The sequence below is a fragment of the Rhagoletis pomonella genome, unplaced genomic scaffold (assembly GCF_013731165.1).
Source record: "Rhagoletis pomonella isolate Grant_MI unplaced genomic scaffold, Rhpom_1.0 Rhpom_scaffold_00005, whole genome shotgun sequence".
NCBI classification, from domain to species: Eukaryota; Metazoa; Arthropoda; class Insecta; order Diptera; family Tephritidae; genus Rhagoletis; species Rhagoletis pomonella.
Genome location: NW_023458559.1, coordinates 76,157,238 through 76,176,935, shown reverse-complemented (window position 1 = coordinate 76,176,935; position 19,698 = coordinate 76,157,238). Strand labels below are relative to the sequence as shown.

The 19,698-nt window shown below is 37.9% G+C and overlaps 1 protein-coding gene across 3 annotated transcripts in view; it reads left to right on the top strand.

Moving 5' to 3' along the window:
- The window catches only part of LOC118739609, a 176,787-nt gene extending 157,664 nt beyond the window's left edge, over positions 1 to 19,123 (top strand). For all 3 annotated transcript variants that reach the window (XM_036471038.1, XM_036471036.1, XM_036471037.1), the window contains 5 exons: positions 12,587 to 12,731; positions 12,950 to 13,063; positions 13,521 to 13,679; positions 16,523 to 17,039; positions 17,998 to 19,123. In XM_036471038.1, the coding sequence (XP_036326931.1) occupies positions 12,587 to 12,731; positions 12,950 to 13,063; positions 13,521 to 13,679; positions 16,523 to 16,734 (630 nt within the window). In that variant the 3' untranslated portion in view covers positions 16,735 to 17,039; positions 17,998 to 19,123. The remainder of the gene's footprint in view (positions 1 to 12,586; positions 12,732 to 12,949; positions 13,064 to 13,520; positions 13,680 to 16,522; positions 17,040 to 17,997) is intronic.
- Positions 19,124 to 19,698: the final 575 nt, after the last annotated feature.

Genomic DNA, 19,698 nt, shown 5'->3' with positions numbered 1-19,698 from the left:
GCTGATTAATAATAATCGTTCTTTTTCTTTGCCACGATTTTATAATGCCGAATAAAACTAGATTTTTATCACCTTCCATTATGTTAACTTATAAAATGTCAAATGAAAACAGCTAATTTTGTTTGCTTTTGAAGACGGTTACTTTGATGCCGATATAAGGCCGTAAGTATAAACACTAGAGCGAAATGTGTACGGTGTCAATGCGCTTTCAATTAAGTCGATGATTCTGTGCGTATAAACGTAGTAAATGAGAGTTTATATGTAAATGGCAGTTTTTTATGTCGCTAACCCCGAATTTGGTATCAGAATTAAAAAGTAAAATTGCGGATCGAAAATGGCGATGGATTAAAATTAAAAAAATGGACTTACTTAAAAATTTATATATGGGTGCTTTTGATGCCACTTAATCAGAATTTGATATCGAAATAAAAAATAAAAAAATTTAATCTGATTCAATATGGAGGACTAAAATAAAAAAAGGATTTTGTAGAAAATTAATAATAGGGGGATTTGATGTTGCGATTCTGTACTTTTTAGCGAATTAAAAAAAAAAAAACTAAATTATTAAGAAACAAGAATAAAAAATTAAGTAACACCGTGCGACAAAAAACAAAGCTAGATGCCAAATATAGTCAAACTGCTTTAGTTTTTCTCTTCCACTGAGACCACAGAATGGTTCTAGTCCTAAAAGTGCAGTTAGAGATCCTCCTCGCACCAACTCGTCAGCGATCTTGTTCCCTACGATCCCATAGTGGCCTGGCACCCAACAAGGAGTTATTTAATTTTTTTCTGCGAGAATTTGAAGCATGCTAAAGCAGTCTTAAACAAGCTTGGATTTCATGTACCTTCTTGAGAGGGCGTGGTTGGCAGCTTTGTTATCTGAAAGGATAACTAGAGGGACGCCCTTCACACTATTTTCAAGGTTTAGTTTGGCGCAGGTTAGGATTGCTAAGACTTCAGACTGAAACACTGTGAGCCATCTGCCCATGGGAATTACAAGTTTGATGTCGAGCCCATAGACATCTGCACCACATGCTCTGTCTGCGATCCTTGAGCCGTTCGTGTAGCAATGTACATATCTGGGATCAATAGAGTCCCCATTTGCCCAATCTGCGCGATCGGGTATTTTTACTTGGAACACACAGACGTCTTTAGTTATAGCAACAGAAATTCCGCATATTTCCAACCCTGGTATCTTAAAAAAAAAAATACCTGCATAAAACTCTAGAGCCACAGTAGAGCAAGTTCTTGTTGATCCAGTGACAAAGAGTCTTCTGCAGATCCCTGTTGCCCTTGTGGCTTTAACCACAGTTTTTTTTACGAAGGTGGTTCCAATTAAGTCTCGCACGATGAGCGGTACTTGTAAAGTTCGAACTGCCGAGCTTTTCTCTTACCATAATAACCAGATTATCTGCGTAGGAGGTCGTCTACTATAAGTGACCAGCATGGGGGATCGTACCTCTCCCTGCGGCCAGCCTCAAAGGCGATTTCGATCTTTCTAACCAGACACCGTAAAGCCAAATTACTTGATTTCCCTTTGACCTAAGTTGATTGAGTATGATGTAGGGGAGTAGATAATCTCAGTTTGTGCCTAATGTGGAGGGCTAACAGTATCTCTATTGTTTTGAGAATGAAGAAAGTAAGGCTAATAGAATTCTTGGGAACCTATGTGTGTGGAGACAGGGGTTATCTAACCATGATCCACCGACTGATTCAGTGTCTCGTTGTTGTTAATTCTATTTAAGCTAAATAAAAGATGCATTTTTTGTCATATTTTACAAATATCCCGTTTACTGTAACTACTGCTGAAGGCCCCACAATTTTTGTTGCAATCAATGTGCACTTAGTTTTCTCACCCTAAATTCTATCGATCAAACTCCCCGAGCCGATTATGTATTTACGAATTCGGCTAATCTCAATGTCCCAGAGCTCATCGGGGCTATTTAGGATGTGAGCGCTAAAGTACTTCAACCTTAGCCTCGCAAACGCTGGGCACTTAGGAAGGTAGTGTTGAGGTGATTTCACCTCGTCACCTTCCAGGCAACTCCGATTACGGAGTCCGGTAGTATGTTCAGCCTTACTGCGTGTATACCGATTGGAGAGTGAGCCGTTAAAACCCCCACCAGAAGTGAGAGCTGTGGCTTTGTGAGTGTGGGGAATGCCCTCGACCGCCCCCGGTCCACCCTAGGCCAGAAGGACCTTGCGATCGCGCATGTCGTGGCTTTCGCCCAGCGCTCGCAGATCTGACATGAGGCCCATCTATCCAAGAGTGTACCACAAGCGATCAATGGCACGCCCAACCGCTCTTTATCCGGCGATAGCGTTTCACGAGTACCTTCCCTGGCCAATTGGACAGCCACACAGTTCCCCTCAATGTCGCTGTGACACGGAACCCAAATAAGCCTAATACAGAAGTACGCCGACGCGACCGAAAGAGAGAGCAGACATTCCTTAACCAAGTTAGAGCACACCTCCAACGAACTCAAGGCCCTAATAGCCGCTTGGATAGCAGAATATACGCTCACTCCTGAGTAATGAACCCACCACCTCCTTGATAGCAGCCACTTCCGCCTGGAATATACCGCAGAAATATATAAAGCCAGCAAATGTACAAGATTAGGGTGTCTCACCAAAAAAAAAGTGGCAGTTTTTCCACGGGAATTACACGACGTAGAGAAGAGAGGTGGCACTGTCAGTGGTACCGCTACTTTACTTTTGCCGATTTTCCCCAATTGTCAAGTAAAAGACAACAACGGCTCAGAATCGGTCCAGCTCACGTAAATTTAAATACTTTTCGTTTTTTGTTATTTTTTGGCCTAATCAATCATACTAAAAATTTTTATTGAGATTGAGGCTGTTTTATTTGAAAAAACTTTTGTGGAAAAAACTGTTATAAACTATTGTGGTTTTTTCCACAATAAGTTTTTCAAATAAAAGGGCCTCAAGCTCAATAAAAATTTTTAAAAAATTGTTCCAAACTATTTTGGCAGAAGTCTTAAAATATAATAAATTTTATAAATCGGGTGGGAGAAGAGTACCGTTATTCTTTTTTTTTAATGGGCAATGTACATGCGACTGAATATCTGAAAATATATCACTGATACACAGAGCAATACATAGGAATGCACATTCACTTGCTGAGTCAAAACGAATTCCGCGAAGCAGCGAATCAGTGCTGCTCCTGTCAGCCTCTGAAAGTGGGTAAAAACAAAACAGCATTATTGCGGTATTTCCAGGATATAGAAATTTTCTTAAAAAAAAAATAAAAAAAATAAATGCAAAAAGCAATGTTGAGAGATTGCAACGATGCGCAACATACATTTTACTAATCCCCTCCTCACAGCAGCCAGTCAAGCAATCAGCCAAGAACTAGGCAGGTGGATAAGCAGGCAGCAAGCGGACGAGAGCGCGCGCACGCGATATCATCGTATCAGCATTAGCATCTATGTTCTCGTGCATGCAACAGCAGGGCCATTATAAGAGCAACACAGGAGGCAACAGCAGCAACGCCGGCAGCAGCAGCAGCAGCAGAAAGCGTAACAATCCAATAGCGAAATTGTGCAAGCAGGAGTAGCCACACGCCATGCGGAAAAGGTGAAGTAGCAGCAGTAAACAACAATAACAGCAAAAGCACGCATAATAGTAGCTAACATCAGGGAACGCTGTCATGGCGTGTGGCATCCGCCTGAGACAGAGTCATCATAGCACTTTGATTTTGATTTTTTTTAGCTATCAGCTATGCAGCGTTAGTAGCAAGCAGCAGCTGCAGCAACAACAAACACAAAAATTGAGAAAAAATATTATCGGCTTCATCATGATCTACAAAATGTTCACACACACACACACACTGGTTTCCATTTTTTGAATATGTGTGTACACTAGGGTGGTCCAAAAAAAACTAGGATTGTTCTATACCGAAAAATATACCCCTGTTTGTATTGTGAAATCAAAAAGAATTTAGAGCTCGGTCAAAATTTGCCATGTATGCATTTTATATGGGAAAAAACCATTTTTCGTAAAAATAGTAAAGAATGCTTGAAAATCAATACTTTTTGATCGGCAAACTCCGCTTATCTTCAGAAGAATTCCAGTACTCAATTGTTTACTTAAAATTTTTTAATATTTACTTTCTTTTATACATAGGTCCCTCAAAACCCCCAAACAAAGCAATGGGGCGGCCCGTAAAAAATCGTGTGTATAGAAAAAAATTGTGAAATATACATTTCTCCTGAAGAGAAGCAGAGGTTTGCGGTCGAAAAATATTGGTTTTCAAGAATTCTATACCATTTCTACGAAAAGCATGGAAACTTGAGCGCTTCAGAACCTCTGGTTTGTTGGTTTGTTGGTTGGTGGGTTGGTAGAAGCGTCGCCTGAGTACATTCCCAGTACCCAATTAGTGCTGACAGCACCATTTTGATACGCTTTCTCTGTGGACCTCTACCTAGATATTTTTTGATTTCAAGATAAACAAGCAGGGTTGTATTTTTTCGCGAGCATTAAAATTCGGATCTTGCTTTTTTCACATGCATTTTTTTTTACCACCCTAATGTGCATACATACATACGTATGTACTGACAATAGAAGCCAAGTTGGCGCTGCATCATAAATTTAGCCTGCAGGCTGTGCTGTGCGATGTGTGTCCCCGCGCGTGTGTGTGTGTGTGTGTGTGTATAGTGCAAAATCCACACTAGATCGCATATTTGTTGCAACAAATTGCAACAGTTGCCACATTACCACACCCAACCACTTCCTTGTTCACATTATACATTTGTCGCTGTTGTTGTTTTTGTTGTTGCCATTTTCACCGTTGTTTTTAACTCATTCTTCTTACAAGGCATTTATTTATGTATGCACTTCTTACTATCAGAGTGTTCTCCCGCTTTCTGGCTTGCTTGCAACATTTTGTTGCTGTTGCAGCAGAAATGTGAAAAACAGCACAGCGCTGAGCCATGGCAGTTATTGCAGTGCTAGCCAGCCATGCCAATGACGAATGGTTGTAACCACGTTTAGGTGCATCTATGTATATGATTGTAGTTGTAAATGTAGGGCAGACAAACACACACACACACACACACCCTCTCATACAGATATGCATAAATGTATGCACACTGATATAACCTCCTGGCGATTTGCAACGTTCGTTTAACTTCAAAGGCGCCAACGAAGCTGACAATTTGTTGTCGCTTGCAAGATTTACGGGGTGTGTCTTGAGGTGGTGGTGGATTTGAAAAATTAGCCGCAATGTTTGTTTTAGTGGGCGGGTAAGTAATATGGTTTAGCTGGTAGATTTCCTTTGGAAACTATTAACTTTGGTAAGGCGCCAAAAGAAAATGGATACCCCTGAGTAAGGTCATATTTTGTAGTGTATCCTTTTAAGATCCCTTGATATCTGAAATGGCTGTTTAGGATAATTGGGATTCTATAATCTTATAAGGTTCTGTTTGGTTATGTTAATGTCAAATAACCAACTCGCTTAGACCTGGCAGGTCCATTGTGTTACCACTGTCTAACAATGGAGACTCTGTGACTGTTTTCCGTGGAACCATTTTGAAGCTATCCTACACAGGATCTGAAGAAGTGTTTACCTAAAAGAAGTGCCCGACTGTAGCTTCCATGACCATCGAAAAGTACTCTCTTGAGAGGCTGAGCAGTTCTTCTGTTTTTTTCTTACCAATTTGCAGTCATAATAGCCTGGTTGTTATATGAGTGCCCTTATCTAACCATGGCCTATTGGCCTCTTGAATAATGTTATATTTCTAAACCTAAATTTGCGCCTTGCCATTGGTATCCCAATTTAAGACTGTTTCCACGCTGCGAAAGATTGGTACCTTTCCTGGCTAGCTCATCAGCCCGGCAATTTTCTCCAATATCTCTATGTCTCGAAAAAGTCGGACCTGTGGTAGTAGGTTACCTTACCAAGGTCCTCAACATGTCCATGGCCACTCTCATCACTCCGGACATCTGAAAAATTGGAAGAGTGGTCCCACTTCTCAAGCCGAGAAAACCGGCCAACAAAGGAGAGTCTTCTCGGCCAATAACCCTCCTTTCCCCGCAGAGAAGACACTTGAGGCCTTGCTATTCGAGCACTGACCTCAGCGAGGCATCGGCATGGATTCCGCAAAGTGCACAGCACTTAATGCCATAAACACTCAGACACTTTCTGGGTTTCCCGTTGATTGAGCTTGACGACAACGACTGCGGTACGATCTAGACAGGGCTGTGTAGCCGCTACAACAACAACCTCTCTTCACTCACTCATAAACGGCTGGGTGGATTTAAATAAATCATATGGAATATTCTTTTTGGTTTTTAAATGTCACCTGCTTAAAAACTAAATTCAATTCTAGCGTTTTGACGCCATGGGGGCTTACTAGTATCATATTATTATTCAATTTTAAAGTCCTGTTCTAGCTGTTCTTTAGCATTTGCATTTCGTGGCTTATTTATTATTCAAAAATTTCTGTGAATTCTCTGTCATCCGGTGATATATTTTGTTTGCCGCCTGCTGCATTGTGGTCCTTCGCCTTTTTGGCCTAGCTCGTAGCCATGTACTTACATACATACATATATACGATTTTTTTTTTTTTTGCTCAAGATTTGTCCTTCCGCTTGCAGCAGTCTTTGGTTATGATTTTATACATGCATATACATATATGTATGTAAATATATATTATTAATATGCATGAGTATCTTACACATACATACATATGCATACATATACATAAATAATGTTATAGTGTGTGTCTATTTTATAATTAGAATTTTAAGCTGTTTATATACCCGTCATAGAGCAGCCGCAAATGTCCATACTAAGCTAAGCTCAACAGGCACAAAGGCTGAGATGAGCGCGCGAGCACACACACAGAATATAAGGGTGTATAGGCATATTTGTTTGTACATATGTACATGTACATATGTCCATACATACATATATGGTATGTGTATTAAAAATATCCTGTCTCACAATTTTTTGTGTCACTGCTGTTTATCGCCGTGAGTGCACAAAGGTTTATATGTATGTATATCTACTTACTACAACGGAAGCAAGTAATATTTTTATACCCGAGCGCACTTGTACACAAGGGTATATTAACTTTGTTCTCGTAACAGCCAAAACGAATCGAAATAGATATAGACAAATGCTCAGAATGAATAGAGAAGTCGATTAAGCCATGTTTGTCTGTCCGTCTGTCCGTCCATCCGTGTACATGATAACTCGAGCAAAAATTGAGATATCTCAACGAAATTTGGTATGCAGGTTTCCATTTATCCAAGGTAGGTTGGTGTTGAAAATCGTACTGTAACCACGCCTACTTCCCATATAACGGTAATTTTCAGATATACAAAAACTGCGATATTTTAGTAACTACTGAAGATTATTCACTCAAAATTGATATTTACAATAAATTTTAGACGAAAAATAATAATATTATAAATTTTTGGAAAATGGGCGTAGCCACGCCCACTTATGGTTACTGGTTACATGTGTATATATCTTGGTATATATCTCCCAAACTTGGCACAGTTGTGGCCTTGGTACAGCATACAATAACCACGCCCACATCCCATATGACGGTAATTTAGAAAAATACAAAATCTTCGATAAATCAGTAAATATTAAAGCTAATTTATTCAAAATTGATGTTTGCAACAATTCTTTACCAAGAAATACGTTTATGATAAAATTTTGGAAAATGGGCGTGGCACCGCCCACTTATGCTCACATATATGTATCTCGGTAACCGTTATAACGATTTGTACCAAACTCGGTATGGTTATTGTGCTTGCCACATGAAAGCAAAACGTTGAAAAATATTGAAATCGGACTAAAATTACGGCCGCTTTTCATATAACGGTAAATTTCAGAAATGCTTGAAACTTCAATATTTCGAAATTTAAGGACGATAATTTACTCAAAATTAATACACCCCGGCTTACCATGTAGCGGTAGCTACATACTTGCGCCGGGTATTTAATGTTCGGCTTCGCCCGAACTTAGACTATCTTACTTGTTTTAAATCAACTAATTGAAAACTACTTTAAAACAAATGTGGTTAGTAAATGTTTCGAATTTTGATACTCTTTTTACTCGAAGGAACAGTTTGTATGTTGGAAGTATGAAAAAGCATCTGTGAAGTGCAGAACGAAAGTGTATTCAAACGAAACATACCGACTGTAAAGAGATTTAAATCAAATGCATTTTAAAGTAGTTGAGAGTTGGACAATTTGGGGGAAAAAGTGAGAATTTCAATTAGTTGTTATTGAAAATAAAGTAAATCATAAATTACTTTAAAATTAATTCAATTACCTGCAGGGTATATGTTTTTTTTTTTTTTTTCCAACGGAGGGGGAATCTTCCAAAGATGTTATGCACGATTCGTCATCCTGTCCGCTAAGGGTGCACCTCATTCGGGACCACGCCCAGACTATGTTATCACATAATTCAGGACTTGCGAGACAGCGCGCCTACGTACTAAACCCTTAACTCCGACGTCTGAAGCCTTGTGTTTCGCCTTGCGGGACCGCCGTTAGGTATTACGTCGCAAGGCGTAACTTTGCCAATTGGCTCTTCACACACGCCTTTCTGGCTTATCTCTCGTTCAGTCTTCTCTTTTCGCTACTGCGCTGTCGTTCTTTCGCTCTTAGCTCCTGGAGGACTATTGCGGACCACGCCTTAATTCTGCTCCACACCGCTTTTGAGTTTATCATGTGCCCCACGATATTGTCAGGCGTCATGCTCTCCTTTATCAGCTGCTCTATGTCTGTGCGATCTGCCTCGTATTTTCGGCAGTGGAAAAATACGTGTAGTACGTTTTCGTCGCCGCTACCGCAGAATGAGCACTCTGTCCCGTCATCATGCCCATATTTGAACAGGTATTCTCGAAAGCAGCCGTGCCCCGTCAGCAACTGTGTCACGTAGAAGTCGGTCTCTCCGTGTTTCCTCTCCACCCACGCTTTTATGTTATTGATCAGCCTGTGCGTCCACCTCCCTTTTGTCGTCACATCCCAGTGTCTTTGCCATTCATTTAGACTTGCATCCCTCTCTTGTTTTCGCTCTTCGATTGTCAGGCACCTGCCTAAGTTTCGGGACTTATCGAAGACTCTTTTTAGCTCCATGGCCATTATTTCTGGGGGCATGATGCCCGCTAAGACTCCGACCGCCTCGTGTGACACAGTACGGAAGGCGCTAGTCACCCTGATGCTATTTAGTCGGTACACCGACTTTGCCGCCTTCGCGTAAGTCTTGCGCTGCAACGCGGGTCCCCAGATGGGTGCTGCATACATTAGTGTGGACTGGCTCACTTTTGCTAGAAGCGCTCGTCTGTTTTGGCTCGGTCCGCCGATGTTAGCCATTAGTCTTGTTAGAGCCGTGGTCACTCTTGCCGCTTTTTCACAAGCTTTATCAATGTGCACCTTGTAGCTTAATCTCGAGTCTATCATGACACCCAGGTATTTCAGCGACTGCTGTGTTTTGATGCTATGTCCATCGATGTTGAGCGTAACGCTCTCCATCTTTTTCCGGCTTGTGATCACCACCGCTTCGGTTTTTTGCCCTGCGAGTTGGAGATTCGTTGCAGCGAGCCAGTTCTTTATTTGCTGCGCCGTGCTGTTGCAGATGTTCTCAACTTGGTAGAGGTCTTTGGCCACTACTGTTATTGCTGCAGGGTATATGTGCGGCTGTTCATTTGTACACATACTTCTTACTGGCACTCATTTAAAGCAACCAGTTCAGTGACTGCAGCACAGTTTGTGCCATAAAAAATGGTACTTTCTTCTTCATTTTGTCATTTGTCGCCTCTCGCAGCTAGGCGGGCTTTGCATGTATGAGTATGCGTAGATATATATGTATATACAATGTAAAAGTATGTTTATGTATATACTGCTGATCCCTTTATAGCTTTTATGACAGTAGCAGGCTCGAGATTTTCTGATCCCAATTTGGCCCCTTTCATCTGCTTGTCTATGCGCTCGCAATTTCATTTAATACATTCGCAGTTTTTTTCTGCAGCTCTTCATTTTGCTTGATTTTTAAGTTTATTTTTTGTGCTTCTTTATTTTATCTTTTTTGTTGTTTCTTTCGTTTTTGCCAGCTTTATGATTTTTCATTATTACTTCCATTTGGCGTTTTGGCCAAGTTTTATGCTCTTTACGTTTTTTTAGTTCAAGGTTTTTTTTAGCCATACTCTTCCTCATTCGATTCAATTTCTTTTGCTATTGTTACGAAGTAGGCATTGTAGGTGCGAGAGTGCAAGATTCTGTGTAGTTATGGGTGCATGTGGGCTAGGGGTAGAATAGTGTAGCAAAATAAGAGCGCATATCAATGAGAAACACCCCATTGACATGATTTAAATGTAAACTCGCCAGCAAAAGCATAGCTGGAAAAAAGTGAAAGCTGAAAGGCAATGTTAAGCTAAGCGTTGAAAATCAATTTGTATATTTAAAGCATCGTTTTAGGCTGTCATGCGCATGCTAGGGATACGGGTTGCTTAATTTCCTATGTATGCCAAAGCTGTAAAATACAAAAGGACGTAGCGAGAGGTTTAATCTGTTGCGCTAGATCAGAAAAAAAAACAGCTATACGCCCCACATACTTGCGTACATATTTATTCGAATGAGTAATCGTATACATATGTGAGTTCAATTAAGGTCAAACGGACTGGAATTTGTTTTAATAAATAATAATCCAGATATTCTTCGATGAATACTATTTACATTCTCTGGTATTATGGTATCGAATATATCTGATGGCAGAAGGAACTTTTTATTTATTCCGATCGAATCCAAAAACTACTGAACTGGTTTCTGCATTTCTATGCGTAGACGTACTTGCTTCTGTAGTGCACCCATGATTTTTTTCATCGGAACTGCAACGACAGCAAAGCGGTCTTAGCCTAGACACACATCTCATCGGGCCCACGCCCAAAAGTGGTTCACAAATGGTTGAAAAACCATCGATGGTATACGGGCAGCAGTCTATTATCCCACGGCAAAGATCTCCATCCCCATAAAGAAATACCGAAGAAACTTCTAAGCGAAGGCTTACGACACCAGTTTTTGAGCAAACGTAAATCAGCAGATATGTACATACAAGGAGCCAGCATATTCTTCTTATCAGAACAAGCCAGGCTGCACTAAAAGTCATATGTTCCGTGAAAGAAAACCAGGGATATTATAGGCTAGGTCAGGTTGTTATAAATCGCAGGCTTTCGTCAAACCTAAGTCTGATACATCGGGGAAAAAGTATTGATGGAGACATCGTCGCAATCGTTCGCTGGAAATTCTATTCTGCTATCAAGTATTACCGCACGAAATTCCCAAGCCGCAATGACTGCACTTAAGGAAGTGTGCAGTTCTTTGAGGGCTCAACTGTCTTTACGGACGGATCAAATACGGAATGCGGGGCTAGTGCATTTTCGTTGCCATTGGCTGCAGGGCGGCTTTGTATGCTACTCCACTGCAGCACAACACTTATCGTCATACCAATTGTTTCGACATGGGTGTTAGTTGTCAACCACCTATTTGGCACTGACACCGAGTGTTTGGGAGATGGAATCGAATTCGAGCGTAAATAATTGCTTGTTCAATCACGATTGAGAGTCAAGCGCGAAATTTCTCGGCTATTGTACTTCATTGCACACGCATTCGGACCTTAGCTGCAACAAGGTATTGATCCGGAGCGTATCTTCCATCTTTCACACCGTCATCAACTTGTTTCTTGGTTTTTTAATCAGAGGCCACCAAGTGGCATCATGGGTATTTTGATGCTGGTATTTGGTACTACTAAGTACCATTTTCCGTGCCGTTGCGTAGTCGGTAGTCCTCTCTCCGTTGTCCGAAATGTCATGAAGACTGGGTTTTGGACCATAAATACTTTCTGTGCCCATCGCGGCATTAAAGTCACTCTCTGATCTCATAAATATGGCTAATATTATTGAATTTAGCCCTTGTGCTGAGTATGCCTATTCAGTCTTTGATGGAGGTGAATATGGCACAAGGTGCCTCATGGATAAAAAGTGAGCTTAAGCTCCGACTCTAGTTCTAGTATAAATTCTTAAGCATGAGCTCTCTTCATCAGTGCAAAAATTTAATCTAAGCTTGAGCTCAGTTTTAATGCATGAGGCCCAAGGTATCGAAGTCTCCGCCCACCAAAAACCGTACACTAAATTAGTGTTCCGTCTTTTAGAAGCTTTAGTAGATGTCGCACGTTGCAAATTTTTTGCCGCCTCGTGCTTGATTCTTGTAATGCGGAGATATCAGTTATATAGCATACAACAGCTTGACAGGGTCATATTTCCTATAGATGGTGCGGAAATTTCGGCTGCATATCCGTAAATTGTAGTCTTTGCTCCGTTTGCAGGTTTTTCAGAGTTGAGCGGCTTTTTTGGTATTTTCATTTACAGAATTTTGTAATCAAAATTTGCAGATCGAAATCATGAAGACTTCAGCAATTTGCAGGAAAAAAAATTATTAAAAGTATATGCATACATTTATTCCACTTCTGAATAATAAAATATTTCCTTCACTCTCAATTAACTTTTGAATTACGAACTTTTAACGCATCTCTTCTCTATTTTTTCACTTTCAGGTTGATATTTCCTGCCGCAATACTAAACAAACAGTTAGCTCTATATTGACACGCACAAACTTTGTCACACTGAAATATGTAACCGATAATTGGGGTACAGATGCGAATGGTTTCAAGCTGGTTATAACATCGGTCAAGGATCCAAGTATGTATACGTTTAAAAATCAAATTCAAATGAACTCATAACACTTGCTAATTTACTCTGAAGCTGCAGATACGGTAGCAATCTTTCGTTTTATAGCCATTACTTTTGTCTTTTCAAACATAACTTGATGCAAATTCCTTAACTCATTTATTAACCGTTTTTTTTTCATTTTTTCTAACGCTACGTCTAACCACTATTTTTCTTATGCAAATTTACAGAGCACACCTGCAATGATTTCACCTGTGCAGCGCGTGAATTTTGCATAAGTCCGGATTTACTCTGCGATGGCATTAATCATTGCGGTGACAATTCTGATGAATCGGTGTGCCAAAGTAAGTATAAAATAATAAGAGAAAATGTATAAGTGTGAAGAAGGAGACAATAGAGTATAAAAAATATTACTGTAATTGAATTAGTAATTTAGTAAGCTGCTTTTATTATGCATTCCCTAAGTAAGGAGAGCAGTTTAAGTACTTCAAAAAGTGCGAAAAAAATTTCATTAATAGGGGGATTGAGTTGGTGGGCGAATATTTAAAAAAAAATATATATATTTTCTCAGCTTTGTTAGCATAAAGCTCGGAACACTTTATGTTTAAGAAGCTGGCTTCAAGGCGACATTTGTCGACAAAATGATGTCGCTGTCGTTACGTCGTGAAGTTGCAGTCGTCAAAGTGTTCCGAGCTTAAAATGTCAGTAGCTTCGTTGATTGCCAAGCAGAAAGCTTTCAATGTAGCAATGTCCATTTCATTATTTTCTTACATTTATGTATAATACTTTATTTACTTTTAGGCGAAACAGCTGCCACAGTTTTCGGGGTAGATATGACTTGGTTTGTGTTGATCGTAGTCGGTATCGTACTGGTTTTGAGCGCCGTAATCGTAGGTATTTCGATATGCGTTTGCCGACGACATGATGAAGCGAACCTCAACCAAAATACAGCAATACAAAGTGAGTCATCTCATACATACATATATGCTCATACTACTTGTGTATACCCGTAAGGGAGGTCCTAAAAATATCGGCAGCTAAATTTTGTATAGGGCTCGCCTTTTTTTTTGTTCTAATACATAAAACGTAAAGACATCCAATAAAATTACAAAATTTTTAATAAATTTTTAATAGTAGATACCAGCAGGGTTTTAAAAAATTTAAATTTTTCAAAGTCGCGAAATTTCGACAAAACTTTAACTTTGACCAGCTATAACTCAGCGTATTGTAGCTTATTATGATGAAGTTTTGTCGAATTTTTGCGATTAAGGGCCAAATTCACAGTGCGTAGTTAACCACTGGCAATAGTTTAACTATTGATTTCGATATACACAACGCTCAGTTAACAAAAGTTTAAATCAGCATGCCCCCATAGTTAAACTCTGTGAAATTTAATTTTTTTTTGTGGAACGAATTTCAAATTTGAATAGAATAGTATTGATATTTAGAATTTGTATGTTTTCAGGCGATATGAATTTTCATAGTTAACTTTGTGACTCTGAATATAAATTCAAAGTTAAACTCTTGTTGGTGGTTAAGTTAACAATCGTTGAACTAGGCATTGTGAATCCCGCCCTAAAAAAAAATAAAAAATGCGTATATAACACCGTACACATGATAGAAGTGAAACTTCTTAAAAAAGGTGTGAGTACCAGGTACCTACTCACGAAATTGGATGTGTAAACATATGTTTACGGTTCGGCAAACCATTAGGCGATTGAGTTACATACATAAGTTTGGTTAGAAATCAAACAATAATTTCATTTCATCTTATTAATTTTCTGTTATACATATAACTTATTTATTCATTTTCCGGTAACACCACCTTATATGAATTCGCGCTTCTAGCATCCATAGGACCGGGTTGTAATGGAAGTATTTGTATGTTTAACAAATAAATAAAAATGTTTATAATGCAATCAATAGATCCTTACGAATTCGCCATTACCAAGGCACTAAGTAACGTACGCACTTATGTTTGCAAAATGCATTTATTTAAGTTGAAAGAAGACAAATTCCTTTGTTCGGCATTTATTCTTACTCGCTTTCTATCTTCCAAGGCGAATTCATATACTATGTATTCTTATCACGAATTCATATATTCATGTGGTAGCAAGAGTATAAAAACATAAAATTACCTTATAAATTAAAAGCATAAGTATCACATGTATGCGTAGTCCAAGTCACGAAATCATTTCATCGATCTGAGTAAAAACTAAGTGCATAAACTCTATTTTGCGTTAATTGAAATCATGAAATGGTGTTCATTCATTCAGTTTCTACTCAAACGCATGAAATGATTTCATGAATTGGCCTACGCATAATGGTAGTAAATGACAGAACGAATTACAACAAGCACATCCTTTTGACATAATGCAAGCCAAAAACGTTGGTTCAAATCAATCCGCAATCAAGTTGGCAAAACGTCAAAACGTCACAAACATTGCAATTTTACGAGCAGTCTCATTGTAAAATCTCATTTTAACAATTTCATAGTTTCGGCTTACATTTATAAAATTCAACGAAAGTACGTACCTATTTCGGCTGAGTTATCCATTTTCGGTTATTTAGTGTACAAAATAAACGCAAATTAAATGAGTTTGTACAACATGGCCATTAATGTAGCGATAAGTTGTACAACTTGCCAGAAAATCCAAATTTTTTGATCTTTCATACAACCAAGACATAAATTCATTCAACAGGCCCACAAACGGTGCAATCTAGAGCAAAACAACACCAAGTTGAACCAACGGTCGCTACGTTTATGGCTTTCTTTAAGAAACATCAGGCGAAAATTTCAACTGCTCCTGTAACACTACCTTATATAAGTTGGCCTTGCTATCATCCTCACATATGTATGTTCATCAGAGTATACCAACGAAGGACGAGTTAATACAAGGAGATGGCGAGAGCACAAAACTACTCTACAAAGTTACACGCACAATGACAAACATGAACAAATGTACGACAAACACATAATTTTTGACAATCAGTACAGTTCGCATTTATATCAACGAGCAGCTTATTAGATTTGTTTTCGTTTGTACTACATATATGTGTACACAAACATATGTACATATGTACGAATGGATGTAGTTACGCGAAGCACGCTTTATACCTTTATTGCTTGGTAACGGCAGAGCTGAAATGCGCAATGAGTTCGTTCATACATACATATATATGTATACATACATACGTGCACTCAAACATACATATATACATATGTAGGTACTCGTACCCGTCATGCGTCGCTTTAATTCTTTTTTCCCCTTACCTATACTACCTATATCTTCCTTCTCACTCATGTAACGTTTTCAGTTTTAAAAATTTCACTCTCCATTTTTGCGATACCGCCGCCTAAGAAGTTTCACTTCAAAAGAAGTTTCACTTTATTTTATTCCTAAAAAGAAATAAATTATATTCAACAATTTTTATTGAGCTTGGGGCCGCTTTTAATGAAAAACTGTTGTGGAAAAGCAACAATAATTTTGAAAAAATGGTAGAAGTGATAGCTATTTCCGAAATCACCACATTTCCTCATCCGAAATTTTCGTGATTTCGGAAATAGCTATCACTTGTACCATTTTTTCAAAATTATTGTTGCTTTTCCACAATAGTTTTTCATTAAAAGCGGCCTCAAGCCCAATAAAAATTTGTTGAATATAATTGTTATCAGGCCATAAAATAACAAAAACTGAAAAAAATAAAGGCATGCCCCATCACGTTGATATTTTAAGGACCACCCAACTATGCATATATATACGGCAATAAAGTAATGTCCTCTCTCCCAACTCTTTTTCCAGTGCATCATACCGCCGAAACAAATGGCTCATCGAAGCATCTGCACTATCATCATGGCGGCACATTGTCGCGTGAACACACACAACTGCCACCGACGTCGGGAAACTGGCATCACCCTGCGGGACCATACGGGTACCACCGCATTCTACGCAACTTATCGAAGATGGCCACCAAAGTCCGTCCCATTTGGTGCTTAGCAAATTCCGTCAATTAGGTCATGATCTTTCACATACAAATCCGGCCGCCGCCGCTGCTGTCGCAACAGCGGGCCTCCATCAAACGAACATATCTGTGGGTAATCAAAATACAGCGGCCGCAGCAGCAGCCGCCGCAGCTGTCAGTGCTGCACAGAAGGATGAATGGTTCGTTTAGGTGGACGTTGAGGAGGAGGAGAATGAAGATAGAGGAGCAAAACATTAAGCAGTGAATGATCAATTAGACTACAGGAGAACTGTTGTTTTTTCTTTTTAAATAATTTTTAAATTAAAAAAAAAAGGATTTTGCATGGCATTAAATGAAGTAAGTATGACGAGTGACAAGAGTATACACATACTTAGCTTAGTAATTCTATTATAAAGGGCAGTAGTATGAGAGCTTTTAGATGCAATGAGCTTTCATAAATAGTAAGAACAATAAAATTGTGTAAGGTCATAGCATAAATGTTTTATTCGTGAAAGCTCTCAAATTTCGAAAACTTTATCAAAATATTACAAGAATGAGCTTAACGTGCATAAACGCACGAAAGCCATTGCCATTTATTTTAGTACGAATTTAAAAGAGTATGAGCCTTTTTGGTAAAGGTGCTTGAATTCCAAAAGCTTAGCTAGTATACGACGATTGATTGTAGCTGAAAATCAGCATTTAAAAAAGTACATTTGTGCAAATGAGCGACAAAGAAATACAAACTTTTTGCGAAAGCTCCGTTATGTGCGTAATAAAAGACACCAGCTTGTGTGGTTTATTAAAAAGTATGTGGTTTTGTGCAAATGAAACCTTCCCAGGCCCGAAGCTCTAGCAAACTTTTGATATTTACTTTAATAAGTGTACATTAGTATGCCTCACCAAGAAAGTCAGTCTTTCCATCGGAATTGTAAAATTTATTATATTTTAAAAACTCAGCCAAAATATTTCGCAATAAATATTAAAAAATCGAATTATTTTAATTCCGTTGACAAAATGTTTTAATATTTTTATGCGGTTTTATTAAGCTTAAGCTTTTTTATCATCCTAGGTGATTATTTACTAAAGATATTTTTTAAAATTAGTTTTATTTAGAAAAAACTCGATGTTTTGAGATATTTTCAAATTAGTCCAGCTCAAGTTAATCTTAATATTTTTCCAAATTATTTTGGTATTTTTCCAAATTATTTTGGTGGAAGTCTTATAATACAATAAATTTTATAATTCCAATGGAAAAACAATTTTTACTGCACCTTTTATTCCTACTTATTTTAGTGCCAACTTTTCTTCATTGCAGGACTGTATAAAAGTTATCAACATCAAATTTAGTGGGCATCTACGCGCAGGGTGATCATTTAAGAGATTTATAGTACCCAAATCTCTTAGCGTTGAGCATAGAAAATTTCAGCATGCACTTGTCAAAAGTATGTATGTATGAAATTTTAGTGTCGGATAATCAACGCAACTTGTAAATAAAATATAAATACATATAAACAATTAAATAAATGTAATTGTAATTGATTGAAATTGAAGTAATATTGTTTTTTTAGTAACACATTGATGGATTCAAAATGTGTAACAGTGAATATATTAGGAAAAATGTGTAATAAAAATTTACTAAAAGAAAGGTAGTTAATAGAGAATTTTAATTTTAAGCCTAAAAATATGAAATGAAAACTGGATGAAGTCAAAGCCGTAAATTTAAAGCTAAGCAATTAGTTTTAGCCTAAGATATACGCTCCTTTTTTACAATAAAAATAAATTGAAAAGCGAATATAATAAAAATTATAAAAAATAATTAGTTTAAGAAATAGAACTTGATTTCTTGCAAATAAAACTTCTCATTTACACACACAGGAATATGGAAAGTTTGGATGGAAAGTCGATCTTCGTTTTTTTAACAATATTTTAGTCTTTACAGTGGTTACTACATAGCTTTCAAAATATCTCAACTATTAATAACTGCCTAAACACAGCAGATAAAAAAAATTTTGGAGCTTTTGTGCTTTTGTTTTTTAACGTTAGACTTCAGAAATGGGAAAATGGCTTTTGAAAAGTGCTTTAGAACTTTCATTAGAAAAGCTTTTTTGATTCAGTTTCTTATTCAATGGCCTGAAAACACTTTAAAAAATTTCGTTTTACGCTTCGGTGCTTTTATGATTTTATTTTTTAAAGTTATCTTCAATCAAATGATCTTTAAGTTTATAGAAATTTCGTGCGTGCTGTTAAGTTGAACTCTGGAAAAAAAGCTTTCGAAGACTCCATTTTCTGCATTTGTGACTTGTATACTTAAGTTAGTGTACACCAAAAAAGCTTGTAGGTTCATTGAGTTCAAAGAAGTTTCAAAATGGGAAAGCTTAAGAACTGATTGTTTAGTACAACAGTCTGAAAAATTGCTTTGAGGATGTCATTTTATGCTTTTCAAGCTTCAGTGTTCGTATCTCTTTAATTTAGATTTTCTTATAAAAAGCTTTTAGTTTATTTCAAGAGGTGAAAATCTTTTAGCTGGTTAATGGTTTCAATAGCCAGAAAAACGCTTTAAAGGTGTGACTTTAAGCTTTTAGGCCTTCGTACTTTTGTGTGTGTGTTTAAAGTTAAAATTCAACAAAAAAGCTTCAAAGTTATTGTGCAAATTTTTAATTGAGAAAGCTTTGAAATTAATAGCTTTATTCAATAACCTTAAAAAAGCCTTTGAAGATGCTATTTTCACCATGTTGTTTTTGAAACTCGATGTGTAGATTTCCTTAGCGTTAAAAAAACGTAAAAACGCCTTGCCTGTCTGCGGAATAAAATATCTCTCTGCACATCGCTTTTCTATGTATACTAATGTTAGCCAGAGAGAGCTTTTATTCCCTGCTCATCCACATATACAAAATGTATATCCAACTTAAAAAAAAAGTGTTGCATGGGTGACTATGAAGGGGCCAACATTATTGTTAATGCTTTCAGGCACAGACAGAAAACTGTATTAAGCATTGAAAATAACACTTTTTTTGTA